The sequence below is a fragment of the Heteronotia binoei genome, chromosome 2 (genome assembly GCF_032191835.1).
Source record: "Heteronotia binoei isolate CCM8104 ecotype False Entrance Well chromosome 2, APGP_CSIRO_Hbin_v1, whole genome shotgun sequence".
Classification (NCBI taxonomy): Eukaryota; Metazoa; Chordata; class Lepidosauria; order Squamata; family Gekkonidae; genus Heteronotia; species Heteronotia binoei.
In genome coordinates this window covers 168416623-168432739 of record NC_083224.1, presented here as the reverse complement: position 1 = coordinate 168432739, position 16117 = coordinate 168416623, and the positions used below count along the sequence as shown (strand labels likewise).

Genomic DNA, 16117 nt, shown 5'->3' with positions numbered 1-16117 from the left:
ATGGGACTCTGTGACTAACCTGAGGGTCTAGACCCATTTCTGCAGCCCGTGTTTCTCTAATACTTGTTAGCAAGAGGGATTCCAGTTTTAGGCCAAACTTACCTATACCTTTTGGATTATACATATACATCTATTGTTCATTCATGTTATTAAGTAGTGGTGACATGGTCAATTCTTGTCTCAACCAACTCTGTGTACTGATTTACAGTGGATGGTAACTGGGGTCCATGGCAACCTTGGAGCACATGTTCTGCATCTTGTGGAAGGGGGGAGCAGACCCGTTCACGTCTGTGCAATAATCCATCCCCATCCGACAGTGGACGTCCTTGCCCTGGAGACAGCTCACAGATATCCAGGTGTAATGTCCTAACTTGTCCAGGTAGGCAGACCCAAGAGTCACAGTTACGAAGAAACAAATCAAAAGAGAAAAATACTGTTCATTCAACAATGGATAGATCTGGCTTAGGATATTTTATAATTGGTTTGCTCCATTTGCTGATTTTCTCTTCTAATATCATGTCACATAGGATTGATGGAAATTGTAGGATTCTAACTTCTTGCCCAGGGTCCAAGGGACATCTCTTATGTCCCTTAATAGAGTTTTGACATTCTACTGTGCAAAGATGTCTTATATCAAAGGTATTATTGCACAAGAATCTGATTTTTTTTCAAGATAGTTCTCTTACTCTTTCCTCATTATTTATTCAATTTATTAGTTATTCCTCATTTTTTCCCTTGTGACTCAAGGCAGCTAACAATTTCAAAGCTAACCATACAAATGTACAGTAAACACCCTATTATTTGTTCATTACTCATTTACTTCATTTATACTCCACTAATGGATACCCAGAGTGGCTTACAACATTCTCCCCTTCTTTATTACCTAATAAGAATATGCCTGTAGCTTAAACCTCATTAAAACCTTTACAAATAAAACAGCCTTACAATGTCTCCTAAAAACTTTTAAAGATGGTGTCCCCTTCACCTCCTTGGGAAGCCCTTTCTACAAAATGGTAGGACTGTAGTGGATGCCAGGCAGACCACCTTAATTGTGAGGACAACTGGAAGCTAGCAACCAGAAGACATCAGTTAGCATACAAGAGCATATGGGGAGTGATGGTCATTCAGTTATGTGGGTCCTAGGCCATGACAGGCTTTAAATATTAACGCCGCCATTATAACACCTAATACAAACAATGTGTGCCATGCTAGCATTACATTGTCTCTCCCCTTGACCACCACATATAATTGGTTGGCAAAGTAAGGTCATGCTACTCGTTTCCCCTAGAAATTACCAGGAAATGATAGTAAAGAGAAATGGAACAGTGTCAGTTCCATTTCTCTTACAATGTCAGGTTTGGCCCTAAGCTAGAACACTAGGGGAGATATTGTAGTTCAGTAGCAGAGCAATGCCTGTTGTGTCCTTAATAAAGGGGCAACATTGGTTTAAACAGAAATACGGTTTCATGGCTCAGGTTATTTCTCTGTGTGGAGCTGTTATGACAATTTCCTTTCTCCCTGTTCGTGAAGTCCTGGAGTAGACTAGGACAGTCTAAAACACTGGCCTGGATTAAAGGAATGGAGTTGTCACACCATAATGCCTTGCATTCACAAGTTCATCAAGTCCCACCCTGGCTAACTTTGGTTAAGTGAATGCTGGAGAAATCGGAAAAGCCTTTGCCTATGACTGGGCCCAGCTTCAGCACCTTCATTCATTCAGTTGCCAAGGGTTGACCACCACTGACCACTTAGCAGTAACAAGAATTTGGTTAGTTTCAATGAGTTACCATGTTGGTCTGCAGCAGAACAGCTAGATTCAAATCCAGTAGCACTATAGAGACCAACAAGACTCTCAGGTATGAGCTTTTGAGAGCCAATGTTCCCTTCATCAGATGTGAGTCAGAATGGAGATCTCTGAGTCCTTGTATCCCAGTCAGAAGGTGGGAGGAGTCTTGTAAAGAAGGAACTCCAGATACAGAGGTACAAGGCACATAGCAATCAGCAGGGTGTTTTTGTAGAAAAAGCCCAGCAGCAACTCATTTGCACCAAGCCAGCAGGGATTGCATTCCTGCTAAAAAAGGAAAAGAAAAGAAAAAGCCCGGTAATCAGTTTGATTAGAGCAGGGAGGAGAAATGTTCAGGAATTTAGTTGTTAATATCCCAAGCCAAGTTCATCTCCTCCTCTCTGCCTGCCTGTCAAGAGTCACCCCATCTTTGTTCCCCTTGCCATATGTATCCAAGTTATACAATGCTAACGCTTGTGCTTTGCTATGCTGGCTAGAAGCGTTCTCGCTGCTTATCTGAAGGGAGGCTGGCATGTCTGGGAACTGGCTAGTTACTATGCAACCAAGGTCAAGGGAGCTGGAGGAGATACCACCAAAGAGGTGATAACAAGCACCAGGGGTGATGAGAGAGTAATAGGGAACCCGCGGAAAATCCTCACTTTAGCTTGGCGCACTTGGCTTGAATTATAACGGTCAGAGCAAGGGTTTATAAGAGCAAGAAACTGGCGAGATAGCCAGTTCCGACAATGCCTGTATCTGCCTATGATGCTGGAATAAAGATCTTGAACTATACTTGTCTTTTCCTTGCCTCTGGGTCTGACACCTGCCATACAGGGCAGCTTGCTGTGTTGAGAGGAAGAGGAACTCTTTCTGCCTGTGAGGAGGAGCACTGCTGATTGGGAAAGGGTAGATATGTACATACATTGCCGCAACCACCATAGATTGGTGCATGTGCTACTGCCTCTACTGCAGAAGTGGCAGATGGGAAAATGTGCTGCTGCCATTGAGGAGGATGAGAGTGCTACCACGGCTGCTGGGGATATGTGAGGTGCAGGACCAGATCTACACTTTTTTTAGGGGAGACAAAATTAAAAAATGACACCCTCTTATGGACCCATTCTATCTTATGAGCCCATAGAATAGAATGGACTCCATACCCAATTTGGTGCTCCTCCCCCCAGTGGCACCTGGGGCAAGCACCCCCTCTTCTCACCCCTCAATCCAGCCCTAGTGGGGTGCCAAGAGCCCCTCAGCAAGTAGTGGGCCCTGCATATTCCCCAGTAGCTAGGACTGGCTTGGTTCTTTGAGACCTTGGAATGCCACTATCAATAAATAGATGGTACTTTGCAGGATAGATCATTCCAAATAGCCTTGTATCTTTAAAGCAGGGAAGCTCAGCAATGCAGCAGTGAACTTTCAGTGCTGGTGTCATTTGTGTGATTATTCTTTTTATTAAAACCCCCAATATTTATTGGTTTTGGTCAAGCAAGAAGAAGAAAGGGAAGGCAGAGGAAATAACATATATTCCAAATTTTACATAGTTCCACTATAACATATTTCTCTTAGACTCTATTATTTCCATTTTATTATAACATTTCTGTAAGCTATTATCGATCATCTTAACCTTGTATTACCTTGTAATTAAGTACCTTTACAGCTTAAAACCAATTTGCTCTAAGGGTGAAACATATAAAATTATAAAAACTGTTCTGGGTTCAGTCACTTATATTTATCGATTCATATAGTGGTAGCCAAAGTTCTTTTATGTCCTGCATGCTGTTTTCTCTCAATAGTTCCGTTAGTATGTCCATTTCCACTATTTCCAGAATTTTTGTCAAAAGTTCCTCTTTTGTAGGGATGTCTGTTTTCTTCCAATATTATTTGGGTCGTTATTCTTGATATTGGCCTTTCTACAAGTAAACAAATAAATCCCAGGAAAAGTCTGTTTGCTGATTTTTACCAGTTTGTCCTCATAGAGAGCCTCTGCCTGTCAGTGTAGATAGTACAGGGCTGGAGGACCAATGGACTGATTTTGTATAAGACAACTTCACAGATTATTCCATGATGAATTTGGAAATGGCAAATTCCTGCCAATGAATACAACCATTTATCATTTGGAAAGGCTGGAAGTTGTTTAAAATGTAGTGTGATGCAAGGGAAGTTACTTGTAGATCTCAGTACCTGAAAGCACACAAATATGTAGCAATCTGGTTAAAAGTTATGGAAACTTTTTTTTAAAGCACACACACAGATGTCTTCTGTTGGCATCATTTGCTATATTTTAAGTTGTTATTTCCTTAAATGTGGCACCGGAACACAGAAGTCTGATGTGTCAGTATGATTAATGTCCTCTGGTGTTCTGGCCAGGATCCTAACCAAATAACTGCATAGTGCCTGACTGAATTCCCCAAGAAGTATGTTCTGTTTCTTTTTTCTGCAATCATTTTGTTGTGTTAACAGTGGTTTATGGAGTTAAACAATATTTGTTTTTTTCACTCAGAGGACTTGTCATGTCATAAAACAGCTATGGGTATGTCTCTGGGGAATCTGTGTCCCAGGATAAGCCTGGTAATGTCATCATTTAGGTGCGCTGTTTTGTGTTATGTTTTATTAATCAGAGAAGGCTCTGTGATCGCATTACAGCTCTGAGCATATGCAATCACACCTTCTCTCCTGCAAAATATTGCAAACTAAGAGTTTTCACAGATTTCCTCCCCCCACCCTTCTCCCCTGGCAATAGGTGGACCTCCACGTGCTAGAGGAAGTGTCATTGGCAATATTAACGATGTTGAGTTTGGAATAGCTTTCCTGAATGCCACCATAATAGATAATCCAGATCTGGACACAAGAAGAATACAAGCCAAGATTACAAATATTCCTCGAAGCCTTGGTAAATCTGCTTCTCTGTTACTTAGAGGTTTTCTTTAGGTTTGTCAAACTTCCACACATTTATCCCACACATTGAAATGGTAATTTAGTGTTGTTAAGAATGACCTATATTAACTCAATGAGTGCCACCTCTTGTGTTTATTTTGTGGGCACGCCCTTACAAGCTCCTCTGTTGTCTGAAGATGACATGCAAAATTAGTTGTCTGAATTGGCAAAGCATATACTTGTCCAGAAATAAGGCCAATGAAATATGAGATTCTGAATTTGTATGATATGATAGTCATGGTGCACATCATTTTTCAACGACGGTATGACGAACATGGATGCTGTCATATTCTTGAATGGCAATAAGGAAACCTAGAGAGTTGACAACCTTCTCTTCAGAAAACTGATTCATTATTTGCACTGCAGACGTCATAAAAATATTTGATTGGTTGCTGTCGGTAACTGTCACAATTCTCACTCATCAAAGACTCATAGAGCACAGTCCTGGCCTTTATGTGAGAAGTGTGTCCATAGTAGCAGGAGAGGATGTTGCCTCACACCTCTGCCTTCTCCCTCTCTCAATGTTTCTTCCCCCATTGTGCCAGTTGAGGGCATTTGAGGAGACTCCCTTCTTCCTGGAGAGAAGTAGAAGAAGAAGACTGCAGATTTATATCCCGCCCTTCTCTCTTAATCAGAGATTCAGATCAGCTCACAATCTCCTTTATCTTCCTCCCCCACAACAGACACCCTTGTGAGGTGGGTGGGGCTGAGAGGGCTCTCACAGCAGCTGCCCTTTCAAGGACAACTCCTGCAATAGCTACGGCTAACCCAAGGCCATTCCAGCAGCTGTAAGTGGAGTGGAGAACCAGACCCGGTTCTCCCAGATAAGAGTCGGCACACTTAACCACTACACCAAACTGGCTCTCTCTCTCCTGTTTTCACCCAGTCTACTCCTGGTTGCTTCGGGAGTAACTGGGATGGTTTCTCTGAGGTTCTTGGGGACTGCATGCCATAGCAACAAGAGAGGAAGTTTATAAACATGTCATGTGATGCTGTAAACCACCTTGGAGACCTTCTGGAAGCTAAAATGGAAAGATATCACAAAAATAGTTATTTTGTTTATGCTTTCCCCCCCCCCCCCCTTCAGGTCCAGTGATGAAAACACTAGTCTCTATTATAAGTCCTATTTATTGGACCACTGCCAAGGAAATTGGAGAAGCTTTGAATGGGTTTTCACTTACTAATGCTATTTTCAAGAGAGAGACGCAAGTGGAGTTTGCAACAGGTTAGTCAAGAATGAGATACAGGTTTCTACTTTGCATGGCTAAGGAACAAGGTTTGTTCAAAACCATTTACTATTTTTTTTTAGTTTGGGGCACTCTTCCTTCTGGTGCAGATCAGAAGAGGCAGGGGTAGTGGTGTAAAGAAGAAGAAGATATTGGATTTATATCCTGCCCTCCACTCCAAATCTCAGAGTCTCAGAGCGGCTCACAATCTCCTTTACCTTCCTCCCCCACAACAGACACCCTGTGAGGTGGGTGGGGCTGGAGAGGGCTCTCACAGCAGCTGCCCTTTCAAGGACAATCTCTGCCAGAGCTATGGCTGACCCAAGGCCATTCCAGCAGGTGCAAGTGGAGGAGTGGGGAATCAAACCCGGTTCTCCCAGATTAGAGTTCGCACACTTAACCACTACACCAAACTGGATCATGTCTGCCTATTACTTCTGAGCACCACTGAACTGCAAGAGTTTGAGTGCATTATTCTGGTCTTTGACCATATAATTAATTTGAAATTTGAGTTTGAGTACACACCAAGAAATAGTTTTTTAAAACATAACTTCAGCATTTTTTTTTGTTAAAGTCTTCTTCTAACCACAATCACCTGTCCACTCCAAGAGAGTAGCTATAAAGAAGTTTAAATGAAAATTTAAATGGTTCACTGCTTAATTAACTTCAAAACTAGGGTCGCTGATGGAAAAATCTGCTGACCCATTCAAACTATTCTTATGATTCGCAGGGGAAATCTTACGAATGACTCACATTGCTCGCGGCTTGGACCCGGATGGTTCTTTGCTCTTAGATGTTGTTGTTAGCGGCTATGTACTACAGCTGCAGTCATCAGCTGAAGTTAATGTAAAGGTAAACGGTTGCTGAAATCCTAAACCTTTCATATAGTCTGATCCTGAGTTACTTGCATTGTAAGAGAAGTCATATAAGGGGCAAACGTACTGGAGGCATGAATTTGATAAATTTAAAAGGCAATCCCATGCACGGTTACTGTAGTCTAATTAGATTATTTAATAGGGCATGACTGGAGTAACTCTGCATGGGACAGTACTGTACAGTATAATCCTAAACAGAGTTATGTTCTTCTTAGCCCATTAACTTCAATAGCTATAGGAGAGTGCGACTACACTTAGAATTACATTGTTAGTGTATTATGACACAAATGGTACATGATACCACTTTTGTAGGCATTGAAGAGCTTCTGTAGGTAAGGTCCTTTTTGATGATCTGCTGACTCAGTTGGTCATAATTCAGGTCTAGCCTTTAAAATTTGCTCCCTTTTTTTGCACTGCACTGGTATCTTTGTTCCTTTCTCTTACTCTTAGCACTTTTGTTTTCTTCTGCTCTGCCACTGCAGAAAGCTATTGGTTGCCTCCATTTTGAGCACAGTGCCCTGCTTCCCAAAGGAAGTGCTGCCAGCTGCCAGCCAAACAGATTAGTGTCCCAACTTTGCTTGCAGTTTAAGAAGTAGTTTAGGGGTCATATAGCACAGGCAGTGAGTTAATCTTAAACTTCCTGCCATTCCATTCTGCGAGTCCACATTGCGTTTGCTGAGGTGGTGGCAATCTGGGACACAGTAATCTCCAAAATGAGAAGGTAAAAAAATATTGAGATAAGAGGCAGTGCAACAAAGTGATACACTGGTGTTGTACAGGTGTGTTTCCTCCTACATTGTCTGTGAGTAGTGGTCACTGCTGGCAGTAACTTTTCCTGTCCACAGGGCTGGCCCTCCCACTAGGCAAACTAAGTGATTGCCTAGGGCACCAGCCTTCTGCAAGTGCTGAATTGGGTGCCCCCCTCGTGACTCAGTGATGTTATCAGTGCAGGGGGGAGGCACCAGAAGTTAGCCTTGCCTAGGGTACCAGACAGTCTGGGGCCGGCCCTGTCTGTCCATTATTTCACTTTTTGACTGTTCACCTGTTTTATGCTGTACTTCACTGCTGAAGAACTGCTGAAGAATAAACACAGAGTATAGGGATATAAGGAAATAAAGGTAGGTAGGAACTATTGCCAAAGCAAAAAGAGTATTTGTTGGACACAATGTGAATTTTGTGCATCCACTACAGATTTGATAAATACAATCAAAAGGTTTATGTGTTTTTAATTCTAAAAAAATTTATATGGGGAAAGTGGCATTTTTGTTTCTCATTGAAGCCCAGATTTCAAAATCTTTTGTTCCATTATGATGCTGACTGATTCTCTTTTTGAAGTGGAATGACTGAAAGAAATAAACTCTGTTCTCCTACGGTAATTGCACGCAGGGCCATCTTAACAGCATTATGGGCCCTGGGCAAAGCAGTGTACTGGGCCCCTATGACAACTACTCACAGAAATAAAAATGTAAATGGTTATTAGTACTGCATCATACATGATTAGTATGGGACCCCTATGCTCGTGGGGCCCACGGGCAAGTGCCCATCAGGCCCATGCGTTAAGACAGCCCTGATTGCAAGCGTGGGGGGGGGGTTGTAGAAAAAGCCCAGAAGGAACTCATTTGCAAATTAGGCCACATCCCCTGATGCCAAGCAAGCCGGAACTGCATTCCTGTGCATTCCTGCTCAAAAAAAGCCCTGATTACAAGCATTTGTAAAGAATTGTACACTGATGACTCTGTATTCCTGTATATTAGATATGGCATTAGTGGAAGCCTAGGGAGTGGCCCATTGTCCCATTCATGACCCCTGGATCTGAAGTTCATTTATGCTATGATATTCATTTCAGGATTTTACAGAAGATTACATTCAGATAGGCCCAGGTCAGCTCTATGCTTACTCCACACGGCTGTTCACCATAGACGGAGTTAGTGTCCCTTATACATGGAACCATACCATTACATATGATCAAGATCGTGGAAGAATGCCCTTCTTGGTGGAAACACTCCAGGTGTCCTTCATTGAAACAGAATACAATCCACTTGAAGAAACTCTGACTTTTAAAATCCGAGCTTCAATTGCAAAAGGTATTCGGGGCAAATTATATATTTAAGATTTGTACAAAGATATATACCTTTGTTGTCACAACCTCTAAAACGGGTTGCATCTTAAAAATGAGGCTATTGACTTAGATTTCAGTTTAGCCCCCTGCCTTGGGATGAGGTGAGTATTTTAAAATCCACTTAATCCATTAAAAAGATTAGTTTGTCAAAGCTCAATCAAAGAAAAGATTTTACTCAACTTCTAAAAGATGCTTAAGGTTAGACTTTAGCATGTTTCCAGGGAAAGGAATTTCCATAGTTGTGAAACAGATGTTGAAATTTTTTAGATAATTATGATATAAAAGGATTGATGAGAAAACCCCTACAGCATTGAAATACAGTAATTTTTTTTAAAAAAAACCTGAAACATATTAGATATGCATTTGCCCTTTTCCTCAGAGCTTTAGCAGATGCAATAACTCTTTTACTATACTGCTCCTCAATTGGTGGAGGAGATTACTCCACCCACTTGCATCACAGTCAGGGGCATGTAAGTGATTGCTTCCAGTGGGAGGAGGATCTCTCAGTTCAGTTCTGATCTTGTCCTGCCCCATACCACTGATGGGGTGTTTTTAAGTTTCTGCTCCACCACTGTAATTGCTATCAGAAAGACAATTCCATCCTTCTCCTTTCCTTTAACTAGCATTAATAGGGTGGGAAGAGAGCCATGTTATTAACATTGTTGGTTTCTCCTGGCTCTAGTGCCAGGGGTGCAATTTTCTCTGCAGCTACAGAGAGAGGAGGCTTTGAGAGGTGTGGACTGAACATCCGTAGTGGCAAAGCAAGTGCTGCAAGAGGCACAAAAGGAAGCGCTCATTCAGAGGCATGCCAAAATGGAACCCATTTTACCCTGAAATAAGGGGAGAGTCTGACCAGATCAGATCAGTTGTAAAATAACAAACTTATTTTTCATTTTGGACTCACTGGTCTCCATTACCAATGCACCTTGTACTCGTTGAAGGCAGTACATTTTTGCATAAATATTTGTTTAGTTTTGGATAGAAAATTTTTTAACCAAGATGCACAGTAGTCCAATGAAGAGTTTCTGAAAAGTCATGTGATGATCACATTCCATGAATTTGAATAACCTTTGACTTTGAATAACCTTTATCCCCAGGAGACCATAGTAACCAATGTCCTAGTGGGTTTGGTTTGGACTCTACCGGACCCTATTGTTCAGGTAAGAAAATGGCCAGTAGTTTTGACTAAATACTCAGAATGCTGTATTGCCCCTCTACAGATCTGAAATTTCCTGCCCGATAAGGCCCTGTGCAATGCAGATTCCCCTTCCTACTTCCTCATCTGCTCTGTTTGGCTTTACTTGAGTGAGAGAATTCTCTGCTACAGTTGGTGGATATATTGACTATAAACCATTGTCTTGTTCATAAACTACTGCAGCTGACATTAGACAACTGTGGAAGAACTGGGGAGGGGGGACACTGGAGTTTGAACTTAGAAATTTTGGAAATTAGAAGCATGATTGAATTCTGTTCTGATATTTTAGGGTCAGTGCATGTTAGAATTTTTCTAGAACTATAAGAACATTTTTTTTTAAATTGACAAGTTAGGATTATAAAGATTCCTACATATATGAGGTAGGTGAATCTTGAATGGATTCAATCTGATTTTTTCCTTGCCTCTGATCCAGATTTTGTTAAGATATTTATGAACTGAACTTTGTAGCCCTTGGGACTGTGACAGAGTTTTTGTGCTGGTGTTTGTTTTAAAGAAGAAAGTTGTGACTCCTACACATTTTATTATATCCTTAATGTTGCATATGGCACTCTTATATATTACACTATATTGTGAGACTGATAAACTGACTTTATTTTGGATTGTGTCTATTGTTAGATGAAGATGAATGCACATCCCAAAATCCATGTTCCCACACATGCCATAATGCAATAGGAACCTATTATTGCTCATGTCCGAAAGGCCTTACCATATCTGCAGATGGAAGAGCATGTCAAGGTAAGCATTATTTTAGACTTAGTGCAATAGCTGGATTAGAGGTTAATTAGAATCCACAAAATACTATGATCATAACCTAGCCTTGATTTAAGATAACCGGAATCAGCCACTGGATCGGAGTTTCTGGCTATATTTGTGGATTGTACTGTGTATTTCTGTAATTTATGTTCTATTGTTGTAGGACCGCACTTATGGCATCTACTTTATTGCAGACATTGATGAATGTGCCTTAGGGAGGCATTCCTGCCAGGCTGGCCAAGACTGTGAGAATGTCATTGCCTCCTATCGCTGTGTGGTTAGATGTGGAATTGGTTTCAGAAGAACATCGGATGGTCTGAGTTGCCAAGGTGCGGAGATAACTTTCACATCAAAGCCTGCAGCCAGTATGCTGCTTCCCCTTTGAGCTGGAGGGTTTTCTTTGCTCATGCTCAAAAGGGAAAGCTCCAAGAACCCCGTAAGCTGTGCCTGGATTTTAGTTTTTAACATTACTTCTCACTTTGCATTTTCTGTGCAATGCCTTGGCTGTGCCTGAAAAACAGTGGCACCAATTTTATCACATAGGCCAATCACTCATGATGGGGTCTTTTGTGTCAAAATTCTCTTCTGTCCTAAGAGAATAAAGTTTATTCTGAAAATACAGAAATTGGCAATCTCTGGTTTGGGATGATGCTTGCTATTAAGGTGCCCCCCCCTCCATTTTTCTTACTGAAACTGGAAACGATGCCTTTGTGTGAAGAGAATAGAGGCTGACTGTATTTCAAAACACAGTAGGTATGCCTGCATGTTGAGCAGAGGCAAAACAATGGCATATGAGTAATGATCTGAAGGGAGAAGGTGTGTTCATGGTGTATGCCCTTAACTCTTTTCCCATGTTGTAGCATTCTTGTTAGCACAGGATGGAAGGATATGCTGAGTAGCCAGACATTTTTTTAAAAAAAGACTAGCAAATTGTGGGGTTCAAACAAAACAAAAAACAAAACAAAAAATAAATCCAAAGCTTAGCAGGGGAAACCCTTAGATGAATAGTCCCTGGTCTATATGGAATGCTGCAAGTGTGCTTTGATTTAAAAAAAAGCACACATCAATTCCTGTGAAAAGGAAGTGCTGATTTGTGTCTATTTTGGCCCAAGCAGTGTCCTGCACTTAAGGTATTGGAGTGATATTACAAAGGGTGTTTCTGCCTCTTTTAAACTATGAAACTCAGCAAGAGGAAGGGTCTGACTGCTAACAGTATTACTGGGTTGTAGTGTTAAAAAAATATTAAACTGTGTCTCCCTTTCTCACAATACGAGAACTCGTGGACATTCAATGAAATTGCTGAGCAGTCGGGTTAGAACTGATAAAAGGAAGTACTTCTTCATCCAAAGGGTGATTAACATGTGGAATTCACTGCCACAGGAGGTGGTGGTGGCTACAAGCATAGCCAGCTTCAAGAGGGGATTGGATAAACATATGGAGCAGAGGTCCATCAGTGGCTACTAGCCACAGTGTATTGTTGGAACTCTCTGTCCAGAACAGTGATGCTCTGTATTCTTGGTGCTTGGGAGGGGGGGGCACAGTGGGAGGGCTTCTAGCCCCACTGGTGGACCTCCTGATGGCACTTGGTTTTTTTGGTCACTGTGTGACACAGAGTGTTGGACTGGATAAGCCATTGCCCTGATCCAACAAGGCTTCTCTTATGTTCTTATGTCTGTGTTACTCAACAGATGTTAATGAATGCCAAGACTCCAGCCCCTGTCATCAGCGTTGCTTCAACACCATTGGAAGTTTCCACTGTGGATGTGATCCAGGATATCAGTTAAAAGGCAGAAAATGCATGGGTATGATACAGATTTCAGGGCAACCAGATACTTGCAAGTTATTTAATTATATTGTGAGAGACTTATATAATTGCTCTACAAATGAACATATGAAACATGCATAGGCTACTATGCAGTCAGAATTTTAAATGTCAGTCCCAAATTCCCACAGATCATTGGTATATGTATATATCTATTTATATATTGGATTTATAACCCACCCTCCCCTGTACAACAGGGCTCAAGGGTGGATAACAACAATGATAACATAATAACAAGCAATTAGCCCAATTTAATTTTATTAAATTTTAAGAGCTTTGACAAACATAATGAATTTCAATTCAAACATACAAACAGAGTGAGAGATAAACTTGAGTGTCAATAAGCCAACATTCAAACTGGATTTACAAAGGAAGTTGCACAACAGTATATTGGTAACGTCACTGTTTTACAATTTAAAGATTTAGATTGGAGAGCCAGTTTGGTGTAGTGGTTAAGTGTGTGGACTCTTATCTGGGAGAACTGGGTTTGATTCCCCACTCCTCCACTTGCAGCTGCTGGAATGGCCATGGGTTAACCATAGCTCTCGTAGGAGTTGTCCTTGAAAGGGCAGCTTCTGGGAGAGTTCTCTCAGCCCCACCCACCTCACAGGGTGTCTGTTGTGGGGGAAGGAGACAAAGGAGATTGTAAGCCGCTTTGAGACTCTGATTCAGAGAAAAGGACAGGGTATTAATCTGCGGCCTTCTTCTTCTAGATTTTCTAAAAAACACTAAAGGCTTAATCTTGTACCAGCATTTAAAATGCTGAGTCAATACTGATAAAAAAACAGAGTAGACACATTTATGTAAACATCTATATCTTGTGAAAGCAACATCACCCCAGAGTCGGAAGAGGGACTGGTGCTTGCACAGGGGACCTTTCCTTCCTTTTCCTATATCTTATAGTCAGATCAATTCGGTATAACATTGTTTTATGTGTCTGTCATGAACTAACAGATTTGCCATGGCATGGAATACATCTAACAACAAAACATGGTTTGTTATTATGGGTATGAGCTTTGGAAATCCTTGGGCTTAGGCACCCCTTTCCCTCACACACCTCTCAAAAATAACATCTCTTCTCCTGTGCTTACAGCAAGGTCTAGTTTGTTGTTTCATCTGAATTACAAACTATGGTTTTACTTCCAGAACAGGATTCTTTTGCCTTGTCACAAATGGGTAAGTGAGTAACTTCTGAACCATGCATGAGGATTTCTGAGATATATTCCTGTAACAACAAACCAGGTTTGTTGCATATGAATGCAGCTGTTATTGATGAAATTGGTTAAAAATGTGACTATCGTCTTTGTCGTTAAAGACGTTAATGAATGCAGGCAAAATGTATGCAGACCTGACCAGCTATGCAAGAATACCAGAGGTGGCTATAAATGCATTGATCTGTGCCCAAATGGAATGACCAAGTCAGAAAATGGAACATGTATAGGTAGGTGTATCTATTACCACATTCTTTTCAGAGTCAGTAACAGCAAAGCTGATCTCTAGTTGTTTCAATAGCATCTCTTTCCTTCCTATCATGTTTATGAGTAGTTATGGGTATCACAGTTCTTGCCTCATAGATGTGGAGACTACTAACGAACATCCACATGAATCAATAATTGGTTCATCAAAAAGAAAAAACACTTTGGTTAGCCCTCCTATTTTCCCAATGATGAATGCTATGTGTGTATTTTTGAAGGATAAGACAAGGAGGTGGGAATAAGCAAAGATGGAACATGTTAATCCTCAGATTCTGAAATCTGGTGGAAGGAGCTATTGGGATATTTGGTTAACATAGCAGAGTTTTGACCAGTCAAAGAATCTTGATATGAGTACCTTAAATAAATCTCCCAAGAAGTATATATGCAAATATATATATATAAACTTCCATTTCTTCAAGTAGACCCAGTTCATATTCAAGTTGCAGTTGAAACGACAGAATGAAGCCTAATCTAAAGAGTACTTTAAAATACTGTTTAAAGTACAACTAATCTAAAGAGTTTCCGGCTCAACATTAGGAAGAACTTCCTGACAGTTAGAGCGGTTCCTCAGTGGACAGGTTTCCTCTGGAGGTGGTGGGCTCTCCTTTGGAAGTTTTTAAAGAGGCTGGATGGCCATCTGACAGCAATGCAGATCCTGTGAATTTTTTTTTGGGGGGGGGGCGGTATTGGTGAATTCCCTGCATTGTGCAGGGGCTTGGACTAGATGACCCTGGAGGTCCCTTCCAACTCTATGATTCTCTATCACAAATGGCCACCTTGTCCAGCACTGTGTGTGGGGGAGAATGAGGGCATTGTATATACAGGAAACACCTGCAGAGACATGTGTATCCATTCAAGGGCACATGAAGAAGTGAGAGGACAAAGTGAGAGAGGGAAGCTCCCAGGTTAAGACAAAGAGAGACATCCTATTCAAGGACATAACACCTATACACCCTTAGAATGATGTAGCACCACCCAATGGCCAGGCATTCTGAGTTGCTCTCTCCAACAGAAGCCTTCCCCCAAGAGGCTGTTCCTCCAGCAAAAGAGGCTTTTCCTGTGGGGGAAGATTCCATCCAGAGGAAGGCTGCAGCTGAGTGGAGCTGCAGGGTATGAGATGCAGCTGGGGAAAGCTTTGGGCAGCAATATAAATAAGCTCTGTATGTTAACAAAGTCAACAAAGAGAAATAACTACTATCTCACATAAAAAATCTGGCTCCCTTTAAGACTTCATGTTCCTTGTTAGATATTGATGAATGCAGAGATGGTACTCATCAATGCCGATACAACCAGATATGTGAAAACTCACGAGGAAGCTACCAGTGTGTGTGCCCAAGAGGGTACCGATCCCAGGGCGTTGGAAGACCTTGTATGGGTAAGTTTGAAGAAAGACTCAAATATATATTAATGCATGTTCTTGTGTCCAGCATCTATTTTTAGCTACTGCTTAAACTACAAACAATTAAGATATTCTTCTTGAAGTCAGCAGATTGTTCAGATGGCTAATTCAGCCCTTGAAGACTCCTAGTGCAGTGGCAGAGGCCAAGGAGGGGATTCCAGGCACCTCCTGTACCCTAATGGATGGAGCAGCTGAGATTGAGGTGTACCTCATTTTGCCTCTCCATGCATTCTCTTGGGTGGTTGGCCATGCAACTGGACCTGGAAACATAGTGCTAGAAGACTACCTCAGTCTATATCTTACTGAATATTTATTGTACTTACTGAGCACTTAACATAATAATTCCATGGCAAATTAAGATGATCTTCAGCTGATTTCTCTGTGTATCTGACAGTGATCTTTAGCCAAAGATAATGATGTAGTTTTCATGACCTGTTTGATACAAAGACTAATGCATGCACTGTGTCTAGCTCAAAAAAGCTGGACTTTGTGGTTTCAGAATCACATTTGTGATG

General features: G+C 41.3%; 1 protein-coding gene across 1 annotated transcript in view; it reads left to right on the top strand.

Annotated features, from left to right (window-relative positions):
- HMCN1 (hemicentin 1) overlaps nt 1–16117 on the top strand; it is a 286027-nt gene that overhangs the window by 261430 nt on the left and 8480 nt on the right. Inside the window, exons 93-103 of the mRNA XM_060233046.1 lie at nt 209–379; nt 4524–4673; nt 5805–5942; nt 6674–6795; nt 8665–8902; nt 10035–10097; nt 10769–10888; nt 11101–11235; nt 12595–12708; nt 14044–14169; nt 15450–15578. Of these exons, the coding sequence (XP_060089029.1) occupies nt 209–379; nt 4524–4673; nt 5805–5942; nt 6674–6795; nt 8665–8902; nt 10035–10097; nt 10769–10888; nt 11101–11235; nt 12595–12708; nt 14044–14169; nt 15450–15578 (1506 nt within the window). The remainder of the gene's footprint in view (nt 1–208; nt 380–4523; nt 4674–5804; nt 5943–6673; nt 6796–8664; nt 8903–10034; nt 10098–10768; nt 10889–11100; nt 11236–12594; nt 12709–14043; nt 14170–15449; nt 15579–16117) is intronic.